The sequence below is a fragment of the Pezoporus wallicus genome, unplaced genomic scaffold (assembly GCF_028554395.1).
Source record: "Pezoporus wallicus isolate ANWC-B61680 ecotype Strahan unplaced genomic scaffold, APGP_CSIRO_Pwel_v1 contig_8090, whole genome shotgun sequence".
Lineage (NCBI taxonomy): Eukaryota > Metazoa > Chordata > Aves > Psittaciformes > Psittacidae > Pezoporus > Pezoporus wallicus.
This window is the reverse complement of record NW_026642841.1, coordinates 1,158,303-1,182,762: the sequence shown is the minus strand read 5'-3', so window position 1 is coordinate 1,182,762 and position 24,460 is coordinate 1,158,303. Positions and strand designations below refer to the sequence as shown.

Sequence of the window (24,460 nt, the reverse complement as noted above, 5' to 3'; positions counted from 1 at the left end):
CTAGGCAGCACCTAGAGCAGACAGCCCTGAAGTGTACCCTCCCAGCTGAGAGTTTAACACCACACTCAGCTGAGACATGGGAACATACTGCAAAAACCACCCAGTCACCCCAGAGGATCTTCCAGAAGTGAAAGCAATCAGAGAAGGGGAAGAATGAATGGGCTCTGAACAGGTCACCAGTGCACCAAGAAGGGGAAGAACACGTAACTGCAGCTCCTGAAGCATCCAGGTACACCCACACCTTTCCCCACGCACAGACAGGATGCCTCATCCAGAAGCATCCTCCTGCACCCATCCAGAGCTCTGCAGATTGACACCCCCCCCCCCCCAGGTCAGCACAACCTGTGTCAAACCTTGCTCAATGGCTCATGCTGGCTCTCAATGACGTTTGTTTGTGCAACCCTGTGGTGACAGGATTTGCCCAGCTTTACACCTTGAGCTTTGCCCTGCATGTTTTTGTGCCCATGACCTAATTCATGTATATTTAGGTTTAAAGAGATGTTACCTTCTGCATGAGTGACCCTTTTCAAGTGCTCACCTGATTCCTCTGTCTCCCCATGAGCAGCACACAAAGAACATACAACACCTCCAGCTTATACATGATCTCGTGCATGATCTTCATGGGCTGTGGAAGCTGTGCTCGTGTCGAGGTGTTGGCTAAGCCACTCTCATCTGAAGATTCTGAAAAGATGGCAAAGATGTAAGCCTGAGGCAGCTTCAACAGGAAAGGATTTGTAGCAACTATTACTGGTACACTGAAACACCTCAGGTGTAAATCCAGCATGTCTGCTTGAATCTTAATTAAAAATAGTGCCATGCAGCAAAGAACCAACTTACATTAAATGCTACAGAAGAGAAAAATAGAGCTGCAATAAAATAAAATTAGATTTCTTAAAATTATTTTTTTTCCCCATGGATGAAGGGCATTGTCTACCTAAAATAAGTAGGATCACCTCTATGAACTAGCAGATTACTGCACCAGAAATGACATGGCAGAAAAGGCAATAAAGGTAGGGGTGAGATCATAAGAAGCATTTACTATTTGTCTATTCTCATTTCATACCTCAGTACCAGTATACTTAGGCCATAGGTAAATAATTTTCATATCCCTGTCTAGTGTTATACTGCTAAGGGCAGAAACGGGACATAACAAACCATGGCGGGGGGGGGGGTGGAACTAGATGATCTTAAGGTCCTTTCCAAGCCACACCATTCTATGTTTGCATGACAGAAATCATGAGTGACATAGAGAAAGTCAATAAAGACATAGTGAAACTTGTAGGCTGCAGTTCAGAAAGGAGTTAGCTCCCACAAAGTGTACCTAAGGGCTGAACTGTGCTGCCTGCCACAGGACAGCATGAATGCTTGTTGAACCCATGTGAAGAAACAGTAACTACACAAACACACAAAGGAAGGAAACTACCAAAGGCACAAAAGCGCAGATGCTGACTCTGACTCAGAGTCCCCAAGCCACAAGCTACTGGACACTGAGGCAGTGTTCTGGGAACGTGCATCTGGGTTTGTGCCCTGGGTTCAGCAGTAGCAGTCATTTTCCTCCTTCTTAGTAGCTGCTGCAGTGCTGTGCTTTTGACTTTCAGCCTGGGAGCAGCGCTGATAACACCGATGGTTTTAGTTGCTGCTCAGTAATGTTTAGTCTGACCAAGGACTTTGTGAGTCTCATGCTCTGCCAGGGAGGAGGGGAAGCCAGGAGGAAGCAGAGACAGGATACCTGACCCAAACTGACCAAAGGGGTATTCCATACCACAGCACATCATGCCCACTATATAAACTGGGGGCAGTTACCCAGAAAGGCTAGATCACTGCTCAGGTAGGGCTGGGTATCGGTCGGAGGGTGGTGAGCAGTTGTATCCTCTCCCCTTGTTATCTCCCTTATCATTATTATTATTGGTGGTAGAAACAGTGATTTGTTTTATACCTTAGTTACTGGATTGCTCTTATCTCAGTCCATGGGAGTTACATTCTTTCAATTCTCCTCCCCATGCCTCCAGGAGCAGGTGGAGGAAGAAGGTGGGGGGAGAAGAGAGAGAGCAGCTGCGTGGTTCTCAGCTACCTGTTGGGCTTAAACCACAGGTTTGCTTGCTGACTGATGTTGTGGGTCAAAAGCTGTGACTGGGCATGTTCCACCTCAGCCTTGAGAGCTCTGCTCCAGAACACCAAATGCTCTCTGGTTTCACAAAATCCCAGGCTCATTTGGGTTGGAAGGGACCTTAAAGCTCCTCCAGTTCCAACCCCTGCCACAGGCAGGGACACCTTCCACTAGAGCAGCTTGCTCCAAGCCCCTGTGTCCAACCTGCCCGTGAACACTGCCAGGGATGGGGCAGCCACAGCTTCTCTGGGCACCCTGGGCCAGCGCCTCAGCACCCTCACAGGGAAGAGCTTCTGCCTAAGAGCTCATCTCAATCTCCCCCTCTGGCAGGTTAAAGCCATTCCCCCTGTCCTTTCCACCATGCTGGTGCGTATAAAGCTACATGAAAAATGCTGCTATTGACATTTCATGGGGGGTTTTGTGTATTTTCAGAAGGTCCAATAATTGTTACAAAACTACTGAAGCTGGATAAGGAGAAAGTTTTCTAAAGCAGCACAGAAGCAAAGATGTAGGTATCAAAATTTGGGGTTAATTCTCATGACGTTACCAGGTACTTTGAGCTCTCCAAGACATACAATGCATTTTGTAAGGGTGAAGAAACAAACCCCGTGTTCCCTTCAAAGCATTTTTTAAGGTTGTATTAACACTTCCACACACTCAACCTGGAGCAGTTATTTTATTTCCCAATTAACTTATTTAATTTTCCTGGCACTACCTTTCCTTTTAAAAGGAGGGATGCCTTGCTTGAGACCAAGTATTTGGACCTAAAGCCATTAGCTTAAGTTTTAGAGCAAAATGCTGGTGAGGTCACTTACCTCAGGTATGTGTTATTTCTGTCACTCCAAGGGAGATCAGTGCTGAGGATGTACAGTGTTACAGTGTTAGTACTATTTAGGCATGCAAAGGGCACATTTCCTTCTGCTAACTTTAGTTCATGAGGAAAAACAATCCATGCTACATGAGGACAAAACAGTAGTCAGACCTAAATGCTGAGCTGGTGGTTTTCCAAGAAAGAAATGGGAAAGGAAAAGCAACGCATGGCAAACACTGTAGAAGGTTAAGGTATGCAGCAGCTAATGGTGGCTAGAGGAATGCAAGCCAGATACCTGTACTGCTCTGCTCTGCCTCTTCATTTGCCACTCTCATCAGTGTATCAAGCACTAGTGCATTGTCCAGCCCCAGCCAGGTGTACCATTCTTCCAACTCCTGGAGGAAGCTAGAAGTACCTGTTGTTTCAGACACCTTCCGTGTTGCCAGTTTGCACAAGCGCTCAATGAAGCCTGGAATATTCAGAAGTGTAGCTGAAAAAAGAAATCCAAGTATTTATTATGATTGAAAATAACCAACACAACACTCATCACATCCTCTACACCACAGGGTACCAAAACACCTCCATTAGTAATATGAAAGAGTGGACAGAAACTAAACCCATCTCGTTAAAAAGATGGAAGAAGTCAGTGCACTCTCCTGTTAAGGACTGGCAGAGAGTATACACATCCTAGAAGTAATTCAATCAGCGTTAAACTGGTTTGTGTAACTAGTTCTACCCTACTCTAATTGCTTGTTTCCAGCCAATTCCCTCTGCTGGCACTGCTGGTTTCCAGTCCATAGCGAGTCAATACCAAGGAACTGATCTGGTTGAAAAATCAAGCTGGCAGAAATAAAGAAGCAGCCCTTCGAAGGGGCAGCTCCACCTCCTCTTCCATCTGTTGTGTGATGCTACCTCCTCTCTTTACCTCCTATGGTGTGTCTCACTGCACACCGAACCAGCTTACTTCAGGAGCTGGGTAGAAAGCTGTTAGCTTTTTAAGTACGGTTTCCTGAATTAGTTCTTCATGGAACAAAACAGATGGGAAACATGTAACAGCAGCCCCAAGTCAGAGGGTTTTAATTGTGGAACTGCACCCTCAGAAACAGCAACTCAAGGACAGAAGTCACTGGTTTGCAAAATGCTTGGGGAGGTGCCTTTTGTCCTAAAGATTTCCCAGAATAACTCAATTGCAGCCCTGTTTCTTATAGCTACATGGCTGCAGGTGTAACTAGAAAAGGACTATGTGAAAGAGTTGAGATTCTGCCCGCTGGTACCATGTCTGAAAGAAACAGCTTCCTGGTAATTTTAACATGGAATATGCTTTACACTCCTAGATACAGTGTCTAATTGGCAAACAAAAACTCATTATAAACACTTGCTTGGCTAAGTTCAGCTCTTCAGGATTCAAGTTTATTCAGTTCAACTAAACTTCATACCCACATCTATGTGTACTTGTCCCCTGCTCTTTACAAGCAACCTCTGGTGATTGCAAGGCAGAAGACAATACAAACCCTTTTAAAGCTTCTTGCAGCTTCTGCCTGCTGTATTATGTGTCGGTCTTTCCCTGGATGCTGGAGAGGTGACAGCAGTTACAAACTTCCTGTTCATGCCTAACACAAAACATTGGAAAACAGGAGAACCAGCTCCAAACCCCTTTTTCCACTTCCCAAAATTGCCTGGCATGGGCCTATGCAAACATCTACTTCAGAAGCACAAAAGAAGAGTTGCAAAAAACAGATCCTACATTTGAGGGTACTTTTAAATCTCTTAATTCACATTCATCCTTCTGGGCAAGACTTTCACATCTGAAGTACTCAGCAAAATAAAGAAACCAGCCCTGTGCCCAAAGTTAAACGGGTATTAGACCCACAGATTTCCAAGTCTGGTGTGCTAAAAGGGGGCAACATGATTAGTGTTAAACATACTTTCCTTGTTGATAAAAACAGACATCCTGCTCAGGATAAGGCCAGATAAAAGCAGAGAAGAAACTGCTCCAACAGCAACCATGCTGCATGCAGTTTAGTTCATGAATTCCTATTTTAAGGAGGACATGGAACTCTTGAGAGTTGCTAAACAGAAGGCCATCAGGGATAGAAGACAAAACCAAGTTATTTTAACCCACTCAGTTCATCAGAGAGGGCTGAAATGACAGATATTAATCCACCTATTCACCAACCCTGTATGAAACCAAAAGCTACAAAGGAAGTTTCATTACCAGAAAAGACTGTTTACAGGAAACTGCTTGACGAAAGTGAATAAAGAGAAATGCTTTGCAAGACAGACTGCTTATGGTATCCTCTGGAAACACACGCCACGGATGGGACACTGAGCAGAGGGAAACTTTACACACAGCTGAGATTCTTTTGTATTTGTTCCCAATGAATTACCTTGATTAATTTCAGCTCGAGAAGGACCCAAGTTTTTTTTCTGCTGGGCATTTTTGGCAAGCAGCGTGTGCTTGTCATCACTGCCTGGGTCAAGTTCTGAAATGGTGACAGCAAGGATCCTGCAGAAGTTCGCAAGCTGCTGCTGATCAAAACTGGACACCAGGCTCCCAAGATTGGGAATATCATCCAGTTGGATCATTTCCTAGAGGAGGCAACATCAGGAGAGTAAGTCACACATGATGATAAGGACGTGGAGTTGTTGGAGCAAGGCCAGAGGAGGCCAAGAGGTTTATCAGGGGCTGGAGCACCTCCCGTATGGAGACGGGCTGAGAACACTGGGGCTGTTAAGCCTGGAGAAGCTGCGTGGAGACCTCAGAGCAGCTTCCAGTGTCTGACCCTCTCCACAGAATGTATGTGGACATTTCATTCAGGGTTTTGCCAGGGTTACACTCACCCCACACCATCCTCTGCAAGCTCTGCAACAGCATTACGAGACCACATGCATCACTTGGCTGCTGCAGGAAATGTGACTGATGATCACTGTTAACATGCAGGTTTCAAATAAGCTTTAAGAGGCGAGGATGCCTGCTCAGAGGGTTATCTTCAGCAACTCAGAAAGAGCTGTCCTTCCTAGCCTGAAAAGCCATACAAAGAAAGAAACCAGCAACTGACCTTTTTCACTCCCAGGATATCTTCAATGAGCGTTGCAGTTTGTAGGAATGTCTTTTTGTTTGTCATCAGTGTAAATAGGAACAACACAAAGTCGTTTCTTTCCGCCAATCGCCTTGTGACTCCTTCCGTCTAGAGAGGAGCAAATGCACACATGGACCCAAAGTCAGAGCCCACTTTGAGAAGTCACAAGTTACAGGCACATGCAGGACAGTTTTACAGATGATGTGCTGCTGAATCGGCTACCCCTGAAGCCAGGAAACATTGTGCTTATGATGACTAAAACACCATAAACAGTCCTTGCCTGAAATTAACATGCAAAATCAACAGGCTCCAGGAGGAGAGGCTTCATCTCAAGGCAGTTGTTTACTTGCTTGAATCAAAAGGAAACATTGCATGCATAGAAATACCTCAGAGAGACCTCTGGTTCCCCATGCAAACTGTAACCAGCTCCATTCCATGGTATGTAAGCATACCCCAGATACCTGTCGGCATCGCTCCCAGCTTGGCAGAGCAACCAGAATCAAGCACTGACCTTACTGAACTCAGTGATGAACCCAACTTCATGCTTTCCCTGACTGGTGGGTTCATCACTGAGTTCATTAAGGTCAGCTTTCATGCTCTGATCTCTGCTGAAAGCACAGCCAGTCCTCTCTGTTATTAAACATAACTTAAAACTACATCCTTACCACTTGCAAAGCTGTTTATTATATATAACTGACACATTACCGGTGCTCACAGAACTAGATACGTCCTGAACATTTACACATAAGCCTAAGAACACTTGATATTGCACTGACGTTTTTGTAATCCTGAATACTTCTCATTCAAGAGAATATTTATATATATATAGTTATACTAAATTAAACCAGCTATTCTATACACTGCAAACCTGTGTCTTAGCATTATGCCATTCACAGTTTGCAAAAGTGTCAGTCAGGAAAAGAGTATTCCCTCTCTTCCTGCTCCCATGTGCACACACAGTGAGAACATGATCTATTAAGACTCCCAACTCTTGAGACAGAGTTGGTGTCTTTGGAAGAGCTCCAAGCCAGTAACTGCCTTTTACTTAAGTTTCTGTTCCACAGTGCTTCCTGGGTTGTGCCATAATGAAATATGGGATTATCTTAATCCTGAGGATGTTCCCTGCATATGCATCACCCGAGGCATGTGCTTTTAGCTTCAACATTTTAAAGGCAAGGAGTTGCAACAGGCCTTTAACCAAGTATCTTCCCTGACACTGATCTGCCAACAACCAAACTGAATATTCAGCATGTGAAGGAGTTGCAGAATCCAACTTAAAACACTTTGCCAGCACTATCACTGAACTAGACGAACTGTAGCATGGGTTAGCAGGCATCCATTCCCAGCTGCAAATTTGAGGTTTGAATACAACATGGCTTTCCTATGGAAACATGGGCACAAAGAGCCAAACAAGAGGATTTAAACTTGATAATGTGGTAAGAAAAGAGAAATTATTTGAGTAACGCATCAAATTACAGGGTGGCCCAGAAAACACACTTCCACAGCAGTGGTACTTACACATATACATGTGTTGTACAGTATGCTTAAACAGTCCTTGATCAGGTCATCGCTTACTGCAAAGAAGAACACAGACACTCAATAGCTACATGCTGCTGAGGAGCACCAACATCCACCATAGTGACATCAACAGCTATACAACAGTGAGAATTTCAGTTTAACTCCTAGCTTAGACCAGAAGTGGAAATGCCTTGGAGGATGGAAAACAGAAAGAAACACTCTATACCTGACCTCTTCATATGGTTTCTTCCAAAGCTCCCCTCAGCACTGCCTAGGACCACAAAGGGTACTTGTGGTCTAGGACACATCTTAGTGACACATTAGGAAAATATCATAGATCACAGAATTCAAAATCTGTCAATATGAGAAACTCTATAGATACATATTAGTTCCAGTTGTTAAACATGGAGGGAGTTTTCTCCACACAGCATCAGGACTTCATAGCAAACCTTCCAATCTCATTTACTCCAGCATTTTAATATTCAAAGTATGTTTTCAGTACAGACATACAACAGCTGCCTCCAGCTCAAATTCATCAAGTTACTTCACCTTTGAAGCTCCCTGGCTGCCAGGCATGGAGCATACCATGACATTTCCTTTGCTCAGAAGGGTTCAGGGAACCAGAATGACAGACAGGAGAAACGAAAACACTAAACCAAAGCTGCTCCAGCAGAGAAGCTGTGCTAAAGCTACTGCACCCCACCTGCAAGCTCTCCTTCCAGCAATCTGGAAACTGGTTACTATGGCTAGACCAGGAAAATAGCATTATTTACATTATCTCACAATCTCTGTAACTCCTATTACATCAAGGATGTTTTGTGGATTATTAATAACTGTTAACAGCAGCTATAGCCACAGTAACAATGAAAGTTTCCACTGACTGCAGATTGACGAGGGACATTACGCTGAGTGCATGAATGCACTGAGCTGTGCTTTGCAACAGGTGACTATCCTAAATCCCATCATGAATCAGTACCAGAGGGAACAAAGAAACCAATGATTCATTTAGGAATAGGAAATCACTGGTATGGGAACACAGAAATAGAATTTCTATGTGAAAAAGAACACAAGACAAGTAAAAAGAAAACCCACCCATTTACTTACTTTTCTGTTTCTTTTTCTGTGTGATAAGAGTTGGTCTCATGAGAATTTCTACTAAAAGCTGTAGTAACAAGATAAAGAATTAAGAGAATAATCATTGAGATACAAATAACCAATTCATTTGTCAGTGATAAATCCAAACTTAGTCCTGTCTCAGCTGAGGCCACAGAGGCGATTGATTACTGGCAGCTCTACAGTCAAACCCCACTGGTGGCAAAGTTACCTTGACAAAAAATAGTCGCGTTTACCCTAAAGAAATAACAACAGTTGTATAAGACAATCTTCCACTGGCAAGTTTTAAAGCATTTGAGCCTTTAAAGAGTGTAATTTCACATGCATCCAGGTAACATCAAAGATGGCTGTCACACATCTCCCAGAATAATAAGCCTTTAGCAATCATCTGCAAGAGATGCGAATTTAGCATCCCTAAGTGTTGCTGGGCTTCAGAACACATTCCTGGTCCAGATATAACTTAACTTAGTTTTTCCAGATTTTAAACTCACCACCAAAGAGCAAGCCACTGCTTCTGTGCATGCACCTTGTGTGGGCTGAACATCCATGTTTACATATAGGTGAAGTGTTGTCTTCATTTCTATGTTGGGAATATAACAGTCAGCTTCCCAAGGCTAGGGCTATGGCTCTGACAGATGTTCAGACAGTCAGATGCAGAACTGACCTTCAGCTGTTCTAGAAGTTTATTTTAAAATGAGAGCTAACCACTGGAAGGAACTGATGACTTCTGCAGAAAGCACTGCAAAAAGCCCCTAACTTTAAAGTTCAGTTTAAAATCATTAAGTGCAACGTAGGCATCACCTGGTTGAGTCATGCAAACTAGGAATATACTTCTATTTTACAACCTACTCTCTCTACTTGTCCCAATTTAACTTGGTCTTTTAATGAGCCATCTACCCAGACATGGAGGCAAACATCCAATAGCACTGGAGGCACTACTCATTTTAACCACTGATAGGTAAACAGGCAACTTTAAGAATGTCTTGGGTTCAGCTGTAACAATTGTTTTTCTTTCCAGCAGCTGGTGCAATGCTGTGTTTTGGCTTCACTCTGAGCACAATGCTGGTAACACACTGATGTTTCAGTTGATGCTCAGTAGCACTTGCCCTGATCAAGGACTTTTCATTCTTTCATGCTCGGCCAGTGAGGAGGGGCACAAGAAGCCAGGAGGAAGCAGAGACAGGACACCTGACCCAAACTAGCCAACGGGGTATCCCATACTGCAGCATATCATGCCCAGTATAGAAACGGGGGGGAGTTACCTTGAAGGCCCAGATCACTGCTTGGGTCAGGCTGGGTATTGGTCAGTGGGTGCTGAACAATTGTATTGTGCAGCACTTGTGCTCTGAGCTTTCATTTCTTCTCTTGCTGTTTCCTATTATTATTGTTGGTATTCTTTCTATTATCAGGATATTTTACTTTATTTTAGTTATTAAACTGTTCATATCACAATATTCATTTGATTCTCCTCCCCGCTCTGCCCTGGTGGGGGGGGAAGAGGAAGGTGAGTGAGTGGCTGAGAGGTGCTGAGATACTGGCTGGGTTTAAACCACAACAAAAGAGGAATATACATTTTATGGAATCCCAGACTGGTTTGGGTTGGAAAGCACCTTAAGATCATCCAGATTCAACCTCCTGCCATGGACACCTTCCACTAGACCATGTCACACAAGACCCTGTCCAACCTTGAACATTGCCAGGGATGGGACACTCACAACTTCTCTGGGCAACCTGCACCAGGGCCTCACCAGAGGCAGAAGGAGCAGAAAGGGAGTTACAAGATCTTATGTCTTGGAATGTGGGTGCAATTCAGATCCAAGGTCCATGATGTTCCTGTATCAGTTCATGTGTTTGTACTTTTGGGTAATATTTTGTATGTATTCATATAAAGGCAGGACACACAAATGTGCTTTTGTTCTTTCTTGATGTAAAGGCTATCAAAATCCAAAATATCTTGCGGAGTCTCCTGTCACACATTACACATACAGAGCACACTGCAGATTTAGTGTCCTTCAAAGTTACTTGTGCTTCACAGCTCAAAGTGCAACTGCAATGTGGAGTCAGCACATGGCATACACAGAACCAGCAGATTACACTCCTCTTTTAAAAACACATAGAGCAGGCTTCTACAGATGCCTTTAACCACATTAAACCCACTGGTGTCAGCCAAATCTCTAGCCATAGTACCAGGTAATTAAAGCGTAGCTGATATTTACCATCTCCAGCCCAAGTTAAAAAAAACAAACCAAAACCAGTTGAGAGGATACCAGTGACTAGACCAGTACTGATTTCAAAACAACATAACCTAAATACAAGTTTTACCTAAGTAAAGGCACGCTAAGAGAGAATTAGCAAAGACAATGTTTAGTTAGACTAAAAAGGGGGCATCAGTTTAGTGTGAGGTGCCCTTGTCCATGGCAGGAGGGTTGGAACTTGATCTTAAGGTCCTTTCCAATGCTAACTATTCTATGATTCTATGAATTCGTTTACTAGAAAACACAAATCATACATGTCTAATGAAAGCTGAAATCCCAGAGTCTGCCACCATTCAATTGAGCAATGGGTATTTGTGTAATATTGAATAAAGATAAAGGTCTCCAGAAACCTTGGAGGTCTGTTTAAAAACTTTTCCATCACAGAAGCAGTCCTTATTGCATGCCAGCTATAAACACAGACAACCTGGCTAAAGGAGTGCACTAATGTGCTTAAAGAACCACCACACATCCTTCAGTTGTAAGGGAAAAGCTCAGTGCTCTCGTAGCAACTGTAGTAATCTCACAACTAGAAAGCACGTGAAACTGTTTACACTGAGAACAGAGAGGTCTCACCTTTTTCACCCTAAAACCAGACTGCCTGAAGAAACAGGCAAGTCTTCTGTATCATATAAGAAAAAGCACCTCGCTTTTGATGATGGAACACCTCAGAAAATACACCCTTTTCACATTTTGATTAACAGAAACAGGCACAATTCTAACACTTAACATCAAATTGGTAAAGTCATTCTGTAGCTTCTATTTAGAAGCTTCAAAGGTCTCAAGGACCTCGCAGATTTCTCAGTGGTACAACTATCATAGAGAAATCTTTTGATATTGTTGGAAAAAAAACACTTACATCGACTCCTCCAAATAAGTCAAACGTGTATGTATTTGGGAAAGTGGACTCTTGAGCAGCTTTTTTATCTTCTGTAACAGATGCCACTGCTTCCATTGAAAGAAGTGGGGAAATTTCCTGTATGCAAAAGAAGGTTCAAAGAGAAAACTGTTCATCAGTATAACACAAATGTCTCCAACTACCCGTGTTATCTACTGACTGATCAATGACACATTCCCAGTTCTTATCTACCAGCCAACTGACAGATGTTATCATACAAACAGTAAACACGATCACAGTAGACTTTAAAGAAAGAAACAACAAAATAATCCCTAGCTTTCAGGAAGAACAGTGCAGACAGTACCTTTAAGATGCTTTGGCACTGGGAGAAATCGCTGTTTGGGTGGCTATGTTGATACAGCTTCTGCAGCAGCAAGGGAATCCCACTCCATTTTGCTTGTTTATCTCTTTCCTTTAACAAGGCCTCTGTGATCTGCAACAAAAGAATAGAATTTCCACGTGTCAAATGCTTCATAACCAGGAAAACCACCTTATCACCTCCCCAAAACATCAGCATCAGAATATCACAAAAGTAATTTATTGTACAGAGTATCATTACAAATCCAGTACCTTTTTCCATGCAGCATTTATTCAGAACTGATAGCTGCAAAAATTTTACAGATGATCTAAGTATTTTGAGCAGGAGGGGGCTTAAAGCAGATGTTATCATTGAGAGTATTTCATCTCATGCCATATTTTTATATTGATCATAGATTTTAAAGTGGGAACACATTAGTGTCCGATTAACTCCATTGGTAGAACTCCACTGAACAGGTCAGTGTGCCTTGATGCTGCCAAGATACTCTACGATGTACAGAACACTGAAGATGGAAAGGCTTCATTACTCATCACATTCAGCTTGTAATGAGTATTTCCTCAGCCGAATCCCTGAAGCCATCACTGGTCATAGCAATGGCCCAAAACATGAAGATTTACAAGCAGGCTCCAGAAGAACATACCAAAGATCCAGTAAAAGCGTCCTCTGTGGTCTGGTTATAAACAAAGGCCAACAACCAAATCAGCAGAATGACATTGGCATTACCCTCTGGGAAGCAGCCTGCAACCATCCCTTCATATTTGCTACTACATTTGTGCAAACTTTCTCCAATTTTCCCTCTTCTCCCCAAAAATATATATTAAAAAAAAAAATCACCACTACATTTTAAACGTAGGAAGAAAAAAAAAAAAATAACAGCAGCACAAAACTAATCAATATTCTGCTTAGAACCCACAAAAGCTGTTTGAAAACTTGACCACTTCCGGCAGGTTACTGTCAGCAGATGCTGTGAAGGCGGAGCTCTTCATTAAAGTTCACCATGCAGTCAATGCTGACCTGCATTTAACTCCCTTCCTTTAACAGTACCTCAGAGGTAACTAGGCCAACCCCAGAAGAGGGCTTTGCCCTTGTACAGAAAGGTCAGACAGGCACCAAGAGTTAGGTCAGGATTTCTGGCTGGTGTGACAGAATTTTTATATGCCCACCAGATAACAAACAAGCCCCCAGGAAACTGCAATCCTCAGGTCAGCCAGACCGCATCTCAGTGCGACAGTTGTGGAGCTTCTTTTACTCCAGGCCTAAATCTCTAAGCTGCTCTCATTCTGGGTAACTCACTCCCAGCCTTTCTGTGGCTAACTTTGTAGAATGGTTTGAGTTGGAAAGGACCTTAGGATCATCCAGTTCCAAACCCCTGCCATGTAATAAAAGGCTCCGGGCAACCTGGCCTTGAGCACTGCTAGGGATGGAGCATTTACCACTTCCCTGGGCACCCTGTGCCAGCGCCTCAGCACCTCACAGTAAAAAACTTCTTCCTTAGATCTAACCCAAACTTCCCCCGTTTCAGTTCAAACCCATCACCCCTTGTCCTATTGCTACAGGCCCTGATGAAGAGTCCTTCTCCGGCATCCTTGTAGCCCCTTTCAGATACTGGAAGGCTGCTATGAGGTCTCCATGCAGCCTTCTCTTCTCCAGGCTGAACAGCCCCAACTTTCTCAGCCTGTCTCCATACAGGAGGTGCTCCAGCCCCTGATCATCCTCGTGGCCTCCTCTGGAGTTGTTCTAACAGTTCCATGTCCTTTTTATGTTGAGGACACCAGAACTGCACACAGTGCTGCAAGCGGGGTCTCACGAGAGCAGAGTAGAAGGGCAGGACCTCTTCCTTCGACCTGCTGTCACGCCTCTAACTTGTATTGTTTCCCTTCAGCCTCCCTAGATGTTCACTGTTAATAGTTAACAGTCAGGAAAGCTTCCTTCTTATTGTTTCAGTCAAGACATCCTCCTCAGATACACCTCTGTGTACAATTCTAAAAGGTCACTGCATTCCGTATTAGACAATTATATGCAAATATACTCCAGTTTCTGACTGAGAATTTACCCCTTTTCTCTGTTGCTAGACACCATACAGGAAAACAAGAAAACTGGGGCAAGCACATGAAACTTCAAACTGGCAATGTTAGGTCCTCACCCTTCCTCTAAGCTTCCCAGATAGCTAAGGTTCTTTTCCTGATGAGAACTTCAAGACTCTTGAAGTATCGGGTTTTCCTGCTACAGGGGCTGACTGAAGCAGCACAAGCAAACCTGGGACATAAAACTCTCTAGTTTTTAACTCTCTGCTGCTTTGACTTCTGAATGAGAGTGATCACTACTGGGGAATGACGACACAGTTTCTTCTGAGGAGGCCATTCAGAGGCAGGACAAACCCAGAAATCAAAGGGCTTCTCACTGTTTGTCCCGCGGGCAATGGGTCAGCTCCTTTGACGTTACAAATTTCCATCTCTCCTTGTAACACCCAGCACAGAGATGAAGAGGAGCTCCAACACTGCCCATTTCAGGTGTGGCAGAAGCACACAGCCCCACGAGCAGCAGAAACTGGATTCATTGCTGGGTGAAGTGCAAAGAATGTGCAGCAAAATGCCAGGGAAAGAATCCAACTCTCCAGCTCCAACTGATGTGCAAGATACCACAGGCAAAGATGACGTGCATGGGCTGCAATCTCTGCTTCCAGTAGCACAATGGAGAATTCAGCATCCAAGTGCTCTCAGAAACAGCCAAAAGCTCTTTACCAGTGGTAAAAGCTTGCACTGGGTTTAATACTGCATTTGTTAATCACATGTATGCTTCTTGGTTTGGGCAGGATCCATCCCCATTCCCATCTCTGTACCAGTTGGTCTTCCTCTCCCTGTGCTGGACTCCAAGGCAGCCACTTATGCTGATCTGCAGAACCTTTCAGAACTGAAATTCTGACAGAATGAAGCAAATGTTTCCTTGCTCTTGTCTTCCTTTAACTGCTTTCAAAACAAAGTTTTCTTTCTCTTATTTAATACATGCCTTTGGTTTCCTTGCAAGCTCCAGCTTGTGGTCCCTGTTCAGTATTTACGAGGCTAGCCTGGCTCTGAATATTTCCATTGTGGCGGGGTGGTATCTGCCAATGCAAAGATTTTAGATTCTGTGGAGGGATTAAAATTCAACTGGATTGTATGGAGCTGTCTGTCTTTACAACCATTCTGGTTAAAAGCTGCATCTCCTGATTTCTGGAATAGCATATACATGAAAACTGTTCACTACATGCTAAGCGGGTTTTTCCCTCTTGCTCTTTTTGTGCAGACATTATTGAAGAGTCATCAAAATTAGCTCTGGGTCTTTGGAGGCCCCTTTCCCGCTAGAATTCTTTGGTTCAGCACCAATTTCTCACACATTTTCTTCATTCACTGAATAGTTCTGAATAAAACAGCTGAAATCTTGCATATGAAGCTTGAGAAGTCACATACTCTCCAGCAAGAAGGGAAGGTTGCAAAAGCCCAGCTGTAAATGGCATCAATTAAGACAGAGGCCAATCTAACCAGTGGTTGCTGGGGTTAGGAACCATCACACATTCCTGGCATTAGCAGATGACAGAGTAAGTACCGATTACTGGGAAAACAAAAGGACCAGCGTCAGAACTTCTCTACACCCCAGTGCGGCAACCAAACTGGTACAAACACCAAGCTCCACACAGTCATTTCGCAGAAGTTTGCAGTAACACAGCCAAGTCTTGAATCACAAATTGAGAAACCTGGGGAACAGCACGCTGTGGCCCTCCAGAAGCAGACCTTCCAGGCAGGCCTCTGAAACAAGGCAGCACACACCAGCTCAAGCCCAGCACAGAGCTCCCAAGCTATGTCACCAGCCAAAGTGGTCTGATTAATGTCAGTTTTACACCAGCGCTTCACTGAATGCTGTTCACCAGCCAAGGGATCAGGTACCTGACTAGTCCCATCCTGGCTCGCTCCAGCTGTGCTTCTGAAGCCACAGCACTGTGGATTTGCTGCAAGGGCAATCAAAGGCTTCCTGATGGATTTAAGCACAGAGTTAAAAATGTGTCATCAAGCCCAGCCATTACAGTGAGTGGAGCAGACAGAGCGGTTCCTCTGCAATCCCAGAGTTTGTGTCAAAGAGACCTTAAAGCTCATCCAGCTCCAACCCCTGCCACGGGCAGGGACACCTTCCACTAGAGCAGCTTGCTCCAAGCCCCTGTGTCCAACCTGCCCTTGAACACTGCCAGGGATGGGGCAGCCACAGCTTCTCTGGGCACCCTGTGCCAGCGCCTCAGCACCCTCACAGGGAAGAGCTTCTGCCTAAGAGCTCATCTCAGTCTCCCCTCTGGCAGGTTAAAGCCATTCCCCTTGGCCTGTCCCTACAGGCCCTTGTCCCAAGCCCCTCTCCAGGTTTCCTGCAGCCCCTTTAGGCACTGGAGCTGCTCTCAGGTCTCCCCTTCAGGAGCCTTCTCTTCTCCAGGCTGCCCCAGCCCAGCTCTCTCAGCCTGGCTCCAGAGCAGAGCTGCTCCAGCCCTCGCAGCATCTCCATGGCCTCCTCTGGCCTCGCTCCAGCAGCATCATGTCCCTCTTGTGCTGCTGCCCCAGAGCTGGATCAGGACTGCAGGGGGTGTCTCCCCACAGCACAGCAAAGGGCAGAATCCCCTCCCTCAACCTCTGAGATTGCAATCGAGCACACGGGGGGTGGGGGTGGGGGGTGGGTCTGGGCTTAAGTGCACACTGGTGGCTTATGTTGAGCTTAAAGTCTCCCGAAGGACTGGACTCCAGGATTTCCCTGGAGATGACTCCAAAGACCACCATAGGAATAGTTCCCTACTACAGAGTTTAAGTAACCAACTTTTGTGCATAATCTTTTCTTGAAAGTATAAGAAGGGCTGAACTACATGCAAATCTAAGTATTTCTTTTAAATTTTTAATCCTCCTGTGTTATAAATCCTTTTAGAACACCCCAGTATCCATTAGCATAACAATCTAATATAACTAATTATAATACTTAAATCTTCCTTGAGGTATATTGAGTTATATGTTAATATCTATGTAAATCCATCCCTGGATCAGCTTAGTTCTCCCTTCCTTTCTCCCCCTCACTTTGCCATGGGATTTGTTGCTGATGTTCCTGCCCATGACCACTACTCTCCAGGCACAGCTTCTCCAACAGAAGCAGCTCATCCTTCCAACTGCTTTGTGCCCCTGCCACGGGGTAAGAACTGCATTATGAGCAGCATTAAGTATTTGTTACTGACCTGAGACCTCCTGTAGTTAAGATTGCTTCAAAATCCCTTCTCCTTCCAACGAGTATTTGCCTTTCCTTCTGTGCTCCTGCATTGTGAGGATTTTCATTGCCCTACAAAGTAATCCTCTTATTTTCCCAGCCTTGTCTCCACCACTTTTCCAAGCTGTGGTCAGTGACACATCTCCAAGTCTTCCCACAGTTGCTGATGAACTGGAGGCCCATAAGCACATGGCAGCAGGAGAAACACCATGAACTAAAACTCCTCTTTGCTCTCCAGAGTAAGCAGTTTTCTAACAAAACTGTGTCTCTAGTTCACATTTACCCTTCAAACATTTCCCTGTCTTGCTGAACACTCACTACAGGAGCCTGGTTTCTGTCATCTTTCAAAAGCAAAATAATAGTGACTCAGGTGCCCAATCACCCTTTACAGCACTGAAGGATTCATGCTGCGATAGACTTCACAGCTATGACACATCTGCTGTCATCCTACTTCATTCCATTGGTTTGGTTGCCATCATAAAATAATTAGGGATGGAAAGGACCTTAAGATCATCCAGTTCCAACCCCCCGCCATGGGCAGGGGCATCTCACACTAAATCGTATTACCTCTGTCCAACCTGGCCTTGAACACCGCCTGGGACAGAGCATTCACAACCTCCTTGGGCAACACATTCCAGTGCCCCACCACCCCCACAGTAAAGAACTTCCTCCTTATACCCAATCCAAACCTCCCCTGTTTAAGTTTTAACCCGTTACCCCTTGTCCTATCACTACAGTCCCTATCATGCAGTAAGTTAAGATTGGAAATGCTATAAAAAAAAAAACAGAATTTCCATTCTCATTTCCCATGACCACTTCTGAAGTATATATTCAAACATTCTGAATGTTTAGAAGGAAAAAGCAGCATGAGATTATCAAGAAACAGATGCAAGCACAGGGGCTCGATATCATTTTCATATCCTTTCCTTCCAACCTTTTAGGCTGTACCTTTAAAACCCAGGCAACCAGTATTTGTGCAATTAAATATTCAGCAATAACTGAGGAAGCCATCTCTGACATGCTGCCAGGAGAATGAGTATTCAGAGTTAGGGGAGTGCCCTGCCAGCCCAGCTCTTGATCACAGCTCCCTTTCAGTCGCTAACAAACATGCATCAGCCTGGTGAAGCTGTCCCTTTGCTCATGCAATTTCCCACAGAAAACCTTCAACCAAGGCAAATGACCCCTCCTCAGACACAAGTTTCCAGTTTAACACAACAGCATATCCAGGAACAACTTGTGGCCCTACGGCAGCATGTCAGAGATCCCAATTTCGTTCAAAGAAACTCCAGTGGTGAGATGTTGACTTCTCCCAACTTAATCAGAGCACCCATCTCCAGCCTCTCTCCAGCTCCTAGATTCTTCAAAGCATGGATCCAGTTTCCCAAAACCAACGCTTCTCCACCCTCCACAAGCCTGGATGGACACACCACCATTTCTCCTGCCAACTCAAAAGCCAGGTGGTGAACTTTGCCTACATCTTGCTGTGGCTTCTAGCCAGGTCTAACCTTCCCCACAACTCCCGGACTACTGTTCTACTCCCCATCCCTCGAAGAAGAGCTCATCTACCAAGACAAAGAACAGGGCATGAGAATCCAAAACCCTACAGTGCTTCTAAGAGTGGAACAACTCCAGTGCAGATCTTTAACACCAGCAGCTCTTAAAACCCACTACAAAATCCACCAGATAGTAGGAACAGCTACTAATGTTTGCTTTGATGATCTTACTCTCAGAAACTAATACTTCAATGAATATGTAAAATTATATTAACTTCACAGGGATTGCTTTTTGCTTGGAACTGCCCTATGTCTCTTCTTTAATTCATTTTGAATGAAAGCAAGATCCACAGGGATATCTAGGAAAAAGCAAAAGGGCAAGGAATATCATGGAACCATGAAATGGTTTGGGGTGGAAGGGACCTTAAAGCTCATTCAGTTCCAACCCCCTGCCATAGCAGGGAATTACATCTATGACAGTTTTCTTCCCACTCACGCAACAAAATAAGACCAGTGAAGTCCAACCATTTCTGAGTGTTTCTTATGGATGACAGAGCTCTGGTCCGCGTCACATAAAAAGCATGTCAGGGTTTTCAATACTCCCTAGCTGTCCTCTAGTGAGGAGTATAAGCCTGTGAAGACACAATTAGAACTACTCAAGTGGATTATATTCATACTCAAATGCTTTTTTGGTGGCAGTGGTGTGAGGGAACAAAACTGATTAGAAACCAAAATATTTCCTTAGAGTTAGTAAACTACTCCAGACAGACAACCTGTAGTGGTGGGAGCTGGAAATCGGCATGTCTGAGGCAGATGTTTTCCTTCCACAGAGATGTTTTTCAGAGTGGATAGGGGCTATCTTGCTAAGGGAAGCATCTATTCCTAGGGATGAAACACATCTGGAAAGATGGACTCTGTTTTTCCATTCTGATTGTTTCAGCTAAGCCTTGGCAACCCTGAGAGCAGCACTGACGATGCGCTCTTGGGTCTGCACCAGCAGCACACTGATTTGCCAACACATCACTGGTTAGCCCACTATTACACGGCTCTGTCTATAGCGACTCACATAGCTGCACCTAAATATCTTCTGGTTTCATGTTATACACATGCTTTTCACAGTTGGCTTGCAGCAGATGAAGTATGTGCTGTCTTGCAAAGGGATTTGAGCTTGATCAGCCGAGCCAAAACGTTCTGTTGCCTTCAAGGAACGGCACCATAAACCCTCTCAGGTCTTATTTACAGTGCTTGTGTGCAGACAGAACTGCCGTGCCAGCACAGGGACTCAAACCAGCCACGTCCCAGGCAGTGTTTCTCCTTGTTAGAAAATGTGTGTCACTTCTGGAAAGTTGGTCTGTTCTAGCTTACCAGTATCTGAAAAGCTCCTTTCACTTTCTTTGGACTCAGGGCAAACCCTGACACAAAGTTTTGCAATCTGGTATCACTGACTGAGGCTTGTATGCAGGGAAGCAACTGGGCTCAAATGCCTCTATGAACAGGCAAGGGCAATACCTGCTGAAATCTGCCTTATCCATTAACCTCATTATTATTAACAACAGAGCAAAAAGACCAATCAGCAAGAAAGCTCTGGCTCCTGGTAGGCGAGTACAGCAGGAACACACAAGGATCCAGAGTTTGGAGACTTTAACTGGCCTCAAAATTGCCAGATATTCAGGTGGCTGTTGCCGTCAAAAATACTATTATGTCCCTGTATGATCAGACTGATGGGACCTTCAGATACGGGTCTGCCAACAACGAACCTAACCCATTCAGAGATAACCCTCTGCTTTCTTCACACAAAAATTGATCTTGAGTTCACCTAAAAATAGTACACAAAGTCCTGCTTAAGAACAAATGCCACTGCTGATCACAGAAGCGTTCTGACTGTCCCCCAGAGATCAGATGCTGAAATACAGTCACCACATGGGGCTTGGAGCAACCTGCTCTAGTGGAAGATGTCCCTGCCCATGGCGGGTAATTGGAACTGGATGAGCTTTAAGGTCCCTTCCAACACAAACCATTCTATTATACGAACATTGTGGGAAAACACTCCTCAGCTGGCAGGCACCTCAGCAAGGAACCATGCTTCCCAATCTCTCTGAATTAACAGCCTGAAAATGCTTTCTTCTCTTGGAATACCAGCAGTGTATGCAGTCCATGCAGCGTATGTCCCAGAACTTCCTCGCAAAGAACAGGAAGACAGAGCCAGAAGGACATTCTCCCAACTTGTTGTAAACCCCAACGCAGCAGCTTGGAAACCTGATCTGTTCTCATGCTTTTCAGGAGCAAGCGAGTTGATAAACTGAAGCACAAGCTACAGTACCGCTGCTGAGGAGCCAACTGCAGGAAAACTGTGCACTTTCTGATCAAAAATAGAACTTCATAAAGATAAGCACCCAAACCTGCCTCCTACTACTTTAAAAGTTACATTAAAATGTTTTATATTTAGATCACATACAAACAAAAAACTGCTTCGAGGCAGAAGTACAGAGACATGTCATTTACTAAGTTCAGAATCATTCAGGGAGTTCTTGTCATTCCCTCTTAGTTTAAGTGATTTGAAAACAGCATTTATGAAGCACTGGGAGCCCTCAGTGTCCAAGCTTGAAGTCTCTGAGAGCAGCACATTGATACTGAAATCTATAGAGTAAACCAAACCAACCCCTTGCAACAAGAAAACCCCATCCCAAACTTGGGCATTATGAGAAGGAGGAGGAGATAACCAGAAGTTTCCTCACTTCCTGTTAAAGCCTGGTCACTGCTTTGGCAGTGATTCCCAAGATTTAACAAACCCCCCAACTAAAACAGGGGACCACACTGCATTTCTCAAGCAAACTAAAGAGTGGAGGTACCATCCTAACAGATCCAAGTTGGTGCACAACACTGCTACAGGTTTATCCGACTTAAATTGCTGCTGCTGTAGGGGGAGTGAGAAAGAGCATAGAAGTGGACAGGCGAGTTGGCGAGACAACATGCTGCTCTGTCTGCATGCCCTGCAGAACAACTCCACTGAAATAACTTCCTTCAAAGGACACTTCATCAGGTTTAAATTCATGCAAATGGTTTGCTCTCTCTTAAGCCTTAGTCAAACTATCTGAGCAAGCAGCAGAGTGAGGACAAAAGAGTGTCTAAAAGCTTTTTCACCTCCTCAGCTACAGAAGGAGGTGTGGGCATTCATGCTGACCAAGTCCCCCCTTTGCAATTGCTCACACTCCTTGTTAATCAAGGAACATACTGTTGCCTGCACTAGTAAAAAGCACTTAAAGAGAGTGGTAACCCATTTTTAATGCCATTTCAGCTCTCTGAAGATACTTTAGCTCAATAAATCACCATCCGAATGCAAGTTCTTTATCCCACACTTTGCTTTCCAAGTCTCTGCACCATTTCAGAATTAATCTGTAAAACAAATGCCAATTACTCTCACAAAACGAAATGAATACTCCATTATCCATGATCAGCTTCTTAAAAGAGCCAGCACAAGCACATGATAGCACAAGCCTCAGTAGCAAGTTTTCATTTCTTAGTAATTCCCCAGCATCATCAGCTGGGAAAGATGACAAATTTGAAACAGACCTGGAACAGTTTTATGTAAAATCATTAACATAAAACCTACCCCATTTCAGAGCTAAAGTGCCTCTTGAGCTCTAGTATCATCAGGTTGCCTCTGTCCATCAAACACACCTTAATTCTGACGCAGTGTTATCACGGTTATGTGCAAAGCTTCTTTTCAGGGGGAAGCCACAACCTCTATCTCCAACCAAAGCAAGAGGGGAGGCCGACTCTCTCGCAGCATGGCACAGGCCTGCCCGGCTCCACAGCCCTTCTTAGAGCGAGACCAAAGATGGGAAGGGGAACAAGGGGCACGAAGGCACGGGGGCATCCTCCTCCTCCTCCGCACCACGTCAGGCTGCAGGGGGAGGATTCGGCCAGGACCGCGGCGGGGCAGCACAGGAAAGGCTGGGCTCCAAGCAGGTTCGGCAGCAGGCCCCGCCGGGCTCCTCCCGGCCTCCGAGCTCCAGCGGAGGCCTGACAGCGCCAGGCCGGGGCTCAGCGCCGCCGAGAGGCCGCTAAACACCCGCTCCCAACCCCAGACGGAGCGGGGCCTCGCGGGCCGGAGCAGGCGGCTCTGCAGGCCCTGCCGCGTGCAGGGGGTGTGCTGAGGGCAGGGGGTCCGCCAGGCCTCGGCCAGCCCAGCGGGAGCCCCCCGCCACGCCGGGCCCGGTGAGCCCCCGCCGAGCTCCGGGCCTCCCCCGCCCGGCCCAGGTGCCGCCCCCCCACACCCCGTACCTGCGTCCCCCGCGTCAGGCCGCAGCCGCTGAGCTGCCCGTACCGCAGCTGCTGCAGTATGTTGGTGGGCGCCGCGCGGGCTCTGCCGGGCCTGGGGCCCCCCGCCGCCTCCGCCATGTCCGCCGCGGTGCTCGGGCGCACACAAACATGAAGCGTCCCCCCCGCTCCGGGAGGTGCTTTGTACGGGGCGGGAGCAGGGACCCAGTCCCGGCAGAGCCCTGCGCGCTGCGGGGGACGCTGGGAAATGTAGTCCGATGTGGGCGCGGGGGTGCCGGGAAGGGGAGGGGAGCGCGGGGGGAGCAGCGCGGCGTAAATGGCTGCGGGGAGGAATAAACCCCAGCAGGAAACACAGCACTGGGGGAGTAGACACTGTGGAGCACGGTCACAGAATCCCAGCCTGGTTTGTGTTGGAAGGGACCTTAAAGCTCATCCAGCTCCAACCCCTGCCACGGGCACGGACACCTTCCACTAGAGCAGCTTGCTCCAAGCCCCTGGGTCCAACCTGCCCTTGAACACTGCCAGGGATGGGGCAGCCACAGCTTCTCTGGGCACCCTGTGCCAGCGCCTCAGCACCCTCACAGGGAAGAGCTTCTGCCTAAGAGCTCATCTCAAGTCTCCCCTCTGGCAGGTTAAAGCCATTCCCCTTGGCCTGTCCCTACATCCCTTGTCCCAAGCCCCTCTCCAGCTTTCCTGCAGCCCCTTTAGGCACTGGAGCTGCTCTCAGGTCTCCCCTTCAGGAGCCTTCTCTTCTCCAGGCTGACCCAGCCCAGCTCTCTCAGCCTGGCTCCAGAGCAGAGCTGCTCCAGCCCTTGCAGCATCTCCGTTGCCTCCTTCCTTGCTCCAGCAGCTCCAGGTCCCTCTTGTGCTGCTACCCCAGTGCTGGACCAGGACTGCAAGGGGTTCTCCCCAGAGCACAGCAGAGGGGCAGGATCCCCTCCCTGCTCTGTTGCTCATGCTCTGGGGGTGCAGCCCAGCACACGGGGATAAGGTCTGGGCTCCAAGTTCTGGACTAACATGCAGGCAGCAGCTCCCAGGGACCCAAAAGGTGATGGTAGTCCCAAAGACATAATGGTGACCAGCAGCCACTCTCCTCCCTCACTGCTGCTGGCTGGCTCTAGAGGCTTAGGGCTGCTGTTGCCAGCCCAGCTCTGGTGGCTGGTGAGACAACAGGGAACATACAGTGTAGGCACCCAAAATCACTTAAAACACAGATCTTGGTTTATATCCCATTTTATTATCCCTTTCTTTGTACAAGGGACAACAGAATTCAAGAATGACAGTAGTGATTTACATGATGCTTTAGAGCACCCTCTAGCCCGTGCT

The 24,460-nt window shown here is 45.9% G+C and overlaps 1 protein-coding gene across 1 annotated transcript in view; it reads right to left on the bottom strand.

Annotated features, from left to right (window-relative positions):
• The window catches only part of TRPC4AP (transient receptor potential cation channel subfamily C member 4 associated protein), a 36,026-nt gene extending 12,676 nt beyond the window's left edge, over window positions 1-23,350 (bottom strand). The window contains exons 1-9 of the mRNA XM_057432355.1: window positions 23,138-23,350; window positions 12,084-12,212; window positions 11,741-11,857; window positions 8,621-8,678; window positions 7,517-7,572; window positions 5,978-6,106; window positions 5,306-5,507; window positions 3,214-3,408; window positions 539-681 (exon numbers count right to left, since the gene is read on the bottom strand). Of these exons, the coding sequence (XP_057288338.1) occupies window positions 539-681; window positions 3,214-3,408; window positions 5,306-5,507; window positions 5,978-6,106; window positions 7,517-7,572; window positions 8,621-8,678; window positions 11,741-11,857; window positions 12,084-12,212; window positions 23,138-23,254 (1,146 nt within the window). The 5' untranslated portion in view covers window positions 23,255-23,350. The remainder of the gene's footprint in view (window positions 1-538; window positions 682-3,213; window positions 3,409-5,305; window positions 5,508-5,977; window positions 6,107-7,516; window positions 7,573-8,620; window positions 8,679-11,740; window positions 11,858-12,083; window positions 12,213-23,137) is intronic.
• Window positions 23,351-24,460: the final 1,110 nt, after the last annotated feature.